Source organism: Eschscholzia californica, unplaced genomic scaffold (assembly GCF_041429995.1).
Source record: "Eschscholzia californica isolate CP2 unplaced genomic scaffold, dmEscCali1.0.p SCAF_3, whole genome shotgun sequence".
Taxonomy (NCBI): Eukaryota; Viridiplantae; Streptophyta; class Magnoliopsida; order Ranunculales; family Papaveraceae; genus Eschscholzia; species Eschscholzia californica.
This window is the reverse complement of record NW_028238420.1, coordinates 48,219,210-48,229,844: the sequence shown is the minus strand read 5'-3', so window position 1 is coordinate 48,229,844 and position 10,635 is coordinate 48,219,210. Positions and strand designations below refer to the sequence as shown.

At 36.5% G+C, this 10,635-nt stretch overlaps 2 protein-coding genes and 1 long non-coding RNA gene across 3 annotated transcripts; all 3 read left to right on the top strand.

Moving 5' to 3' along the window:
* On the top strand, positions 1–5,959 carry LOC147551124 (F-box protein At1g20360-like). The gene is made up of 3 exons (XM_086669230.1): positions 1–275; positions 3,908–4,110; positions 4,650–5,959. The coding sequence occupies exons 2-3, from the start codon at positions 3,978–3,980 to the stop codon at positions 5,804–5,806; spliced, it is 1,290 nt and encodes a 429-aa protein (XP_086525356.1). The 5' UTR covers positions 1–275; positions 3,908–3,977; the 3' UTR covers positions 5,807–5,959.
* On the top strand, positions 3,286–3,772 carry LOC147551125 (uncharacterized). Its single transcript, XM_086668529.1, has 2 exons — positions 3,286–3,315; positions 3,359–3,772. The coding sequence occupies exons 1-2, from the start codon at positions 3,286–3,288 to the stop codon at positions 3,770–3,772; spliced, it is 444 nt and encodes a 147-aa protein (XP_086524655.1).
* A 2,668-nt stretch (positions 5,960–8,627) lies between the features above and the next one.
* LOC147551123 (uncharacterized) lies at positions 8,628–10,334 on the top strand. Its single transcript, XR_015237629.1, has 3 exons — positions 8,628–8,646; positions 8,977–9,097; positions 9,511–10,334. It is a non-coding gene; the product is annotated as an uncharacterized LOC147551123 (long non-coding RNA).
* The last annotated feature ends 301 nt before the right edge of the window (positions 10,335–10,635 follow it).

The window sequence follows — 10,635 nt, the reverse complement described above, 5'->3', positions numbered from 1 at the left end:
CATCAGGGTTCTGGAGTCCTATGATTTTGTTGTTTCTTTTCCTAGCAGAAGCTAAAGCATGAAAGAATCTAGTATTTCTGTCACCCAAAGTGATGATGTTATCTCTCCTCTCTGTATTATCTCTCTTTCTAAAAACTTCATCTTCATCTTCTTCTTCTCAATCAATTTCTTCTTCAAATTCTGTTATCGCCGGTGTTGTTGCTTTAGTTTTTGGTCCTTCTAAGTTGCCGGAGGTTGGTAAGAGTCTTGGAAAAATAATTAAAATCTTTCAACAGGTTCGTTTTAAGTTTTTCTACTCGAGAATTTCATTATTGTTCGCATCAAATTAGGGTTTAGGTTTTGAGTTTGGTCAGTTTTTTATTAATCAAGTCAGATCTGTGCCTTTTTGTGCTTTTAAATCTGGTTGATTCTTAGAGGGTGTTTGATTTTTTAGCACTTGTAAGTGCTATCACTTACTAAGTGATAATCACTTAGTAAGTGATATCACTTGTAAGTGTTGTGGCGTTTGTTTTCCATCACTTCTAAGTGCTTGATTTTTGTTTTTATATTAATTCTAAATGTCATAAAAATGAGAAATTGTCTATTTTGACCTTAAAGTATTTGCATATTAGTATTTCATACTAATTCATTGTGTTCGCGAGTTTAGATACAAGAGAATTACGGTTTATTAATACTTTGTGTTGAAAATATTAACCTCAAATAATTAAAAAGTATGAAGGAGAAATAACTTACGTTGCATCATGGAGTTTGGATGGTTCCGTGACTAATGAAGGAAGAGATGAGTTGGAGCTTACTTTTTTGCACTTACTTTGACCCCACTTACAAGTGATATTCACTTATTAAGTGAAAAAACAAACGGCATAAAATTGCCGGCCCACACTTATTAAGTGAAAATCACTTAATAAGTGCAAGAATCAAACACCCTCTTAGTGAATTCAAATATACCACTATCATATATTTACCTATAATATTTTAGTAACTTCCCTTTTTTTTTTGAACCCCAGTCCGACCGAGATTCTTAACTCATACAAGATACTCTCGGCCGAACAGTTGGGCTACATCTCAAGAGTTCCTTCTCCCGAGGAAATTAAGCAAGTAGTTATGGATATGGGGGCAATTAAAAGCCCGGGACCTGATGGGCTCCCACATTTTTTCTTTCAACATAATTGGGACACAATTGGAGCCGAGCTAATCACCTTCATCCAGTCAACATTTGAATCAGGTTGTATCCCTCCAGCTCTTAATTATACTACAATTGCTTTAATTCCTAAGATCAGGAACCCGAGTATGACCTCTGACTATCGTCCAATTTCCTTGTGTAACTCGGTCTACAAATTCATCACAAAAATCATCGCCAATCGTTTGGGCCCTTTTTTGAGTGAATGTGTGATGTGGACACAAAATGCCTTTGTCCCAGGCAGACAAATCATGGAAAACATTGTTATTACTCAGGAACTACTGCATTCAATGAATAAATCTACTGCTAAGAAGGGCCACTTTTCTCTTAAAATAGATATGGCCAAAGCCTATGATCGGGTCAGCTGGAGTTTTCTTGAGGCAGTATTACGAGCCACTGGCATTGAGGGAAACATTTTATCCCTTATTTTATCTTGTATAACCACTACCCATTTTAACATTCAATTGAATGGTAGTCTGGTTGGAGATTTCACGGCCTCTAGAGGCCTTAGGCAAGGCTGCCCACTTTCTCCATATCTTTTCATCCTAGCCTCACAGTCACTCTCCCTCTTAATTTCTCATTATGAACAAATAGGGAAATTTACAGGGTACCAAATTAATCAGGCCGCACCTAGTATTTCACATCTTTTATTCGCGGACGACCTGATTATATTTGGTAAAGCTACAACTGAAAATTTAAGCTCTATTATACAATTAATGGACATTTATGCTAAATTTTCAGGGCAGAGCGTCAACTTCAACAAATCTTCCATCCATTTTAGCAGAGGGGTTCCCACCAACATCAAGAATATATACATCTCACAACTCCAGGCACCTTTGATGACTGATCAGTCCAAATATCTGGGTTCTTTCCTCCTCAAGCCAAGTAACAGAGTCAAAAGTCACCAATGGTTAGAAGAGAAATTTGTCAAATCACTCTCAAATTGGAAGTTAGTTTATCACTCAAGCAGGAAGAACAGTACTCATTAAAACTATTCTATCCTCTTTTTGTACTTACCCCTTTAGTTTTCAGATTTTGCCTCAGACAGTAATAAAGAAACTAGAGAAAGCAGAAAGGACCTTTTGGTGGGGTCATGAAATCACTGATAGGAAATTTCATTTCCTTAGATGGGATATACTTTGTAGTCCTAAGCATAAGGGTGGACTTGGTATAAGATCTTTAAAGGAAGTCAATGAATCACTTATAGCTAAACTTACTTGGAAGCTCCTCACCAATCCTAACAGTATATGGGTCAAGTTAGTTAAGTCCAAATACATTAAGGAAGATGACTTTTGGACTTCGGAAAGTCCCTCATCAATTTCGAATTTCTGGAAGGCTATTATAACTACGAAGGATACCATTCGTAATAATTGTCTCTGGATTATTGGAGATGGTTCCAGTACCAAAATACAACAAGACCCATGGATTCCTAACATTCAAGGACACCAACCACATATCATTCGAGAACTACCATACAACATTTTTTGGGTGGCTGATCTTATTAAGAGGGAATCATCATCATACCTATGGAATCAGGACCTATTACAAACATATTTTGATGAGTCCACTGTTCAAGCCATATCAAGTATACACATTCCGCAACATCAACAGAAAGATAAACTCATGTGGACATGTGTAGAAAATGGGAAATTTTCTTCAAAGTCATATTATCAACAGATCAAGGTTAATCCAATACTGTCAGATCAAGCATATAACTTCCCTTGGAAGAAATTTTGGAAGCAGAAATATATGGATCCTAACATTCAAATATTTATATGGAAGTTGATCCATGATGGGTTACCTAATCTAACAAATATTAGTAGTAAGGTTCCGAACATACCTAATTTCTGCACTCTTTGTAATAGACAAGAACTCGAAACCAGAGATCATCTTTTCAGTACATGCAAGGTGTTCAGAGATCTTATTAATCATACAAATCATCCGGACCTTCAACCACTTACAATCGATTTAATAGGAACCCTAAAAGATATGCTTGTAAAGGATAATATAGGTTCCCATATTTGGTATGAAGCAACTTATCTGATATGGAATCATTGGAAGATGAGGAATGACCTAATCTTCAACCAAACACCGGTTGATATAGATCGATGTTGGCGACGAACCAAGGAGTCACTGAGGTATGTTAACTTTACTCCTATTTTTTCTGATAATCGCATGCAGGAACACGACTGGAACCCACCTCCAATGGGTAAAGTGAAGATTAACTGTGATGGTTCGTTTAGATCTGATGGAGGATCATGTGCTGCGGTTGCTAGAAATAGCTCAGGAACCATCATCGGAGAAAAAACTAAACTGATCGAGCCACAAACTGCCCTAGAAAGTGAGATGCTCGCCATTTCTCTAGGGTTGGAGTTAGCGACTGATTTGGAGATAGGGTTTATATTGGAGACAGATTCTAGGGTTATGGTTGATTTGATCACAACCATTGATCCTTCGATACCTTGGCGTCTGTGGACGGTCATAAATGAGCTACGTGAAAGAATATATTCAAGCCGAGTGGAGATAACCTACTGTCCACGTTCTCAGAATCAACTGGCGCATAATTTAGCTTCATCTTGGTTCAATCCTCCTTAATTTGGTTATCCGTCTATGGTCCTTAGTAGTTAACTTGTCACTCTGTAGTCCTCTTATTTTTCTTCATTACTTTAAGGACTTCATTGTAATCTTTTGGGTTTAATGATATTTCTGTTCAAAAAAAAAAAAAAAAAGTAGTACCTTCTACTTGATAGATAAATAGGGAGTCGGCTGCCCACTTTGTTTATCTATTTGGGTTCCCTGTATGTGGCCGTCATCTTGGTATCAACATCATCGTCTCGGAGATCAGCATCACTCAGCATCAGTGTTCGCCGGCAGAATGACTTCGAAACGCAAGGCTACTTCCCCAACCAGGAGGATTGTCAGAAGCAAACTAGGTAATTATCTCTCCCTGTATATATAGCTTTTAATCGTCATCTCTTATGGGGAAAGATGAATTGGGCTAATCAATTCATTCAGGAAAGCGAATTTTTAGTTGGTCAGGGTTAAAAACTTCATCTTTCTATGTTTGTATAAATTGATTCATCGATTTACTTGGTTGTTGTAGACATCTTAAAAACTTAATTTTTTTTTCTGTTTGTAGATAGATCTACTTAGTTGTTGTTTTAGAAACTTTATATTGTTTGTGTATATTGATAAATTGATGTGAGAACCACAAAACAGATAGTGTTAGATATATAATGATAAGTTATGCCCAATTATATATATATATATATATATATATATATATATATATATATATACTTGGAGATTGAGAAAGAGATGGTATCTTAAGAGGTTCCCTGTTGTTAAGTTTGTAATCATTGAATTCAAAACCAATTGGCAATGAGGGGAGAGGATATAGACATTATATTCTTGGTTGCTATATCGCCCTTCTCCCATGTAGGACTATTCTCACATCTTTGTGTTTGTGCAGGTTATTGTATGATGACAACTATGGTGGTCTTGGACAACCTTGACGACGATCTCCTTGGCGAAATCTTAACAAGACTGCCTGCAAAGACCCTAGCTCAGTTAAAAGTTATCAACAAAAGATGGTATTCCTTGATCTCTAATCCTTCTTTTGTAAATAAACACACTCGACTTCAAACCAATCAATATGCTCTTAGTTTTTTTCCCGAAATTTCACTCTATGTAGGGAATGCCGTCCGACTATCTTTTGATCCCTCTTCACCCTCTATCTTAAGTGAAACCATTATTTCTCTCCACTTACCTATAGAGCTTGAGAAGAATTATGTATTCACTACGCACAGTTGTCACGGCCTTCTTTTGCTTAGACTTACAAACCAATCAATGTTCGTTTTCAACCCTTCAACCAAGAAAAAACAGTTTATTCCCTCTCCCAAGAAAATCCCTCGTCGATACCATCGGAGATTTGTGTTAGCCTTTGGGCAAGCGTCCTCTTCATATTACTACAACCACTACAATGTTGTTTGCATGGTGGAAGCAGAGACGGCTTTTCAATTCAAGATTTTCTCCCCGGAGATCGCCCGTTGGAGAGATGCTGCTAAGAGTACCATGGTAAGCTACAGTAATGGCTTGAATAGTGAGTCACTATGCACGGGACGTACTCCTGTCTGCTTTAGAGGAAGTATACATTGGTTAACTAAAGAGGGACATATTATGGCATTCGATGTGGTTAAAGAAGAGACTAGGATGATTGAAATGCCAAAGAGTGTATCTGACATAGGAACTGTATTAAATATTCATTGGTGGTGGCGTACTTGGCTTGGAGTTGTAGAAGATGAAGTTAATCTTGTACTAATTACGCACGAACATGAAATAAAAGTATGGGTACTCCATGATTACGAAAACAAGCAATGGAAAATAAAGAGAACAGATGTTATAAAAGCAGACAATAACTGCACTATTATTCCCATCTTCTTCGATGGTGAGAGGTTTGTTTTAGCCGTCCAAACCTTTGGCGAGGGTGGTTGGTGGGGTAGTGGCTCCAAAGATCATTGGCAAGAATACAATATCCGAACCGGCGTTTTAGGACCTTTATGTCGTAGAAATGGTATGCGGTGTTTTCCTTATATAAGCACTCTAACTGAAGTTTGTGGTAGTAACTAAGCTTGATTAGAAAACTAGTACTATGAAACTTGGGTAGATATTTATTGTAAGAGAACATATAATCTAATGTTTTATTGCACTAGGGGAGGAGGAGGGGGTTAGTTTTCCTCTTCCTTTTCTTAAGCTAATTTATTATCAATTTCATTTTTATGAACTTGTCGAAAAGTTCTTAAATATTTATTACAACTCGAACTTGTTCTATTTGTTGTTGATCATAATATAGTTGTCTCTAATTACAAGAAAGCATTTCTTTTTCTCACACTTTCGGCTGGAACAAGGTTCTATTACCGTAAATCTTTATGGCTTCCCATTTCCACAACATTGAAATAATTTCATCCTGTATAGCAACCTGTCATCAGGGTTAGGTTTTTTGTCTGAGCAAGAAAACACTTACCTGAAGCTCCATATATGTTTGTTGTTGAATTTGCAGAATCTGTTTTTTCCAATTATTAAGAACCTGTCGTCAGGGCTACTATTTTTCCAATTATTGGTATTCTCTTTTTTCATATATGTATGTTGAAAACTTGTAATTTTGTGAAACGAATTATTGAAAATGAAATATCTATTGGTGGTGTTGGCAAATGGTGGTGATGAAGATGGAGATTGGGGGGTAAAATTCAATCAAGTGAATTATGCTTTATGCCTCAAAGTCGCAGCTTTCCATATATTCTCTATTTCTGTCGATGCCTCATTAACATGTAAAATTAACCAACTTTACAAAAACTATCAGCATTTCAACACTGATATAGACTTGAGCAAGCAAAACATATAAAAGCACAATTGATATTTTTCAGGTATCCTATCCTTAGTTTTACTAGCAAACCTCTTTTTATATTGGCCCTGATTTGACCCTCAAACATCGACTACCTTGGTTATTATCCAACATGTATAACTTGGTGTTTGGCATGCCTTGAGGCTTGCGTAGATATTCATTCCTTGTTTCTTTTGGTACTCCCCACTTCCCTTTCAGACCTATATGGAATTTGGCAGCTGCCTTAGAACACTCACACTTGCTTCAGCCCCACAAACATCCATGCCACTCACGTTCGTTGCCAAAATACGTACTAGAGAAGCAGACCAAATGGGTAACAACCGAGCGCTCCAAATAACAACCTGTCAAATTCTCTTTTTCTTCTTTTCTTTTTTTTTGTTAAAAACATCTCATCAGATCAACACTTCAAAACAATTAACCGTTGCCAACAACTAGTGGTGCTCAAATTATCAACTAAGTCCAGAGTTCATCTTGACCTCTTTCTCTCTCTAAAAAAGCTTAGGGTTCATTTTCATCTCTCTATTTCTCTCTAAAAAATAAAATTGAATAAGAAAAATGGACAAATCAATTGGAGGGAGTAAATGGAGAGGGAAAATGAGAGTTCTGAAGCAAAAAATGGATTTCTAAAGAAGAAGAAGAAGATGCTTTTAATGTGGGTAAACATGATAATGGTAAGTGGAAGAACACCCGGAACGATCGAACAATTCGGAAATGATCTTTCCTGTTCGTTCTAACATTGATCTAAAGTTCTCTCTCTCTCTAAAATTATAGAGACTCATGATATCCCTAATATGGTTCCTTCTTTTTCTCTAGTATATTGTAAACAATTTCCCTTCTCCTCTTGATCAAATATAAATACAGTACAGAAGAAGATAAAGAGTTTGGGAAAGGATTTTTATATGTAACTGTTACAATCTGGGTGGTTCTACTTTTGTCCATTGTAGAAGTAAGAAGATGTATGTGATTGAAAAACAATATCTAAGGTAAAAATGTGTTAGGGTTTATTGCTTAATAAGGTTGATCATTACACAATTTTTTTGCAAAAAGTTGTTAGTGGTGATGGTAAAGGTGGAGTAAAACAGATACAATCATGCAATACCCAAAAAGAATCTGTCTCTCAGGCTTGTGTGTTGACATATTGGATGTGCCAAATTGATTGGCTCATCAACTTCTACCTGTTTGTGTTTTTTATGTTAATTATTTTTTCTTAGTACAGCAAACGGTAAAGAAAATGGAAAAAAAACGAGAAACTATTAATTTTTCTCTTGCCCAACCAAACGATGAAAAATAAGAAAATATTTATAGAGAAAATGATTCTCCAAGAAAAAGTTTGTCGGAGTAAAATTTTCCATAACTTTTTTCCTTTGTTCAAATTGCTATCAAACACAACCTTCATCTTCTTCTTCTTCTTCTTCTTCTTCAAATTCTGTTTTCTTTAACGATGGAAGAAGATCTCTTCTCTTGACGAACAAAAACACTACCAAAACCTTGATTTTGAGTAGAAACAGAAGAGGTCAAAGGGGATTTAATTGTCGGAGTATGTTTGGTCTTGGTGTACCGGAACTTGCTGTTATCGCCGGTGTTGTTGCTTTAGTTTTTGGTCCTTCTAAGTTGCCGGAGGTTGGTAAGAGTCTTGGAAAAACAATTAAAAGCTTTCAACAGGTTCGTTTTAAGTTTTTCTACTTGAGAATTTCTTATTGTTCGCATCAAATTAGGGTTTAGGTTTTGAGTTTGGTCATTTTTTGATAAATCAAGTCAGATCTGTGCCTTTTTGTTGTTTTAAATCTGGTTGATCCTTAGTGAATTCAAATATACCACTATCATATATTTACCTATAATATTTTAGTAACTTCCCCCTTTTTTTTTGAACCCCAGTAGTACCATCTACTTGATAGATAAATAGAGAGTCGGCTGCCCACTTTGTTTATCTATTTGGGTTCCCTGTATGTGGCCGTCATCTTGGTATCAACATCATCGTCTCGGAGATCAGCATCAGTGTTCGCCGACAGAATGACTTCGAAACGCAAGACTACTTCCCCAAACAGGAGGATTGTCAGAAGCAAACTAGGTAATTATCTCTCCCTATATATAACTTTTAATCGTCATCTCTTATGCGGAAAGATGAATTGGGCTAATCAGTTCATTCAGGAAAGCGAATTTTTAGTTGGTCAGAGTTAAAAACTTCATCTTTCTATGTTTGTATAAATTGAGCTATATTATATATATATATAGCTCTGGATTCCCCCTCTTGGAGATTGAGAAAGACATGGTATCTTAAGAGTTTCCCTGTTGTTAAGTTTGTAATCATTGAATTCAAAACCAATTGACATTATATTCTTGGTTGCTATATCGCCCTTCTCCCATGTAGGACTATTCTCACATCTTTGTGTTTGTGCAGGTTATTGTATGATGACAACTATGGTGGTCTTGGACAACCTTGACGACGATCTCCTTGGCGAAATCTTAACAAGACTGCCTGCAAAGACCCTAGCTCAGTTAAAAGTTATCAACAAAAGATGGTATTCCTTGATCTCTAATCCTTCTTTTGTAAATAAACATACTCGACTTCAAACCAATCAAGATGCTCCTAGTTTTTTTCGCGAAATTTCACACTATTTAGGGAATGTCGTCCGACTATCTTTTGATCCCTCTTCACCCTCTATCTTAAGTGAAACCATTATTTCTCTGCACTTACCTATAGAGCTTGAGAAGAATTATGTATTCACTACGCACAGTTGTCACGGCCTTCTTTTGCTTACACTTACAAACCAATCAATGTTCGTTTTCAACCCTTCAACCAAGAAAAAACAGTTTATTCCCTCTCCCAAGAAAATCCCTCGTCGATACCATCGGGAATTTGTGTTAGCCTTTGGGCAAGCGTCCTCTTCATATTACTACAACCACTACAATGTTGTTTGCTTGTTGCTAGCAGAGACGGCTTTTCAATTCAAGATTTTCTCTCCGGAGATCGGCCGTTGGAGAGATGCTGATAAGAGTACAATGATAAGCTACGGTAATGGCTTGAATAGTGAGTCACTATGCTCGGGATGTACTCCTGTCTGCTTTAGAGGAAGTATACATTGGTTAACTAAAGAGGGACGTATTATGGCATTCGATGTGGTTAAAGAAGAGACTAGGATGATTGAAATGCCAAAGGGTATATCTGAAATAGGAACTGTATTAAATACTCCATGGTGGTGGCGTACTTGGCTTGGAGTTGTAGAAGATGAAGTTAATCTTGTACTAGTTACGCCGAAACATGAGATAACAACATGGGTACTCCATGATTATGACAACAAGCAATGGAAAATAAAGAGAACGGATGTTATAAAAGCGGACAATAACCGCACTATTATTCCCATCTTCTTCGATGGTGAGAGGTTTGTTTTAGCCGTCATAACCTTTGGCGAGGGTGGTTGGGGTAGTGACTCCAAAGGTCATTGGCAAGAATACAATATCCGAACTGGCGTTTTAGGACCTTTATGTCGTAGAAATGATATGCGGTGTTTTCCTTATATAAGCAGTCTAACTGAAGTTTGTGGTAGTAACAAAGCTTGATTAGAAAACTAGTACGTATGAAACTAGGGTGAATATTTATTGTAATAGAATATATATAATCTAATGTTTTATTTCACTAGGGGAGGAGGAGGGGGTTAGTTTTCCTCTTCCTTTTCTTAAGCTAATTTATTATCAATTTCATTTTTATGAACTTGTGGAAAAGTGCTTAAATATTTAATGCAACTCGAACTTGTTCTATTTGTTGTTGATCATAATATAGTTGTCTCTAATCACAAGAAAGCATTTCTTTTTCTCACACTTTCGGCTGGAACAAGGTTCTATGACCGTAAATCTATATGGCTTCCCATTTCCACAACATTGAAACAATTTCATCCTGTATAGCAACCTGTCATCAGGATTAGGTTTTTTGTGTGAACAGGAAAACACTTACCTGAAGCTCCATATAGGTTCGTTGTTGAATTTGCAGAATCTGCTTTTTCCAATTATTAAGAACCTGTCGTCAGGGTTACTATTTTTCCAATTATTGGTATTCTCTTTT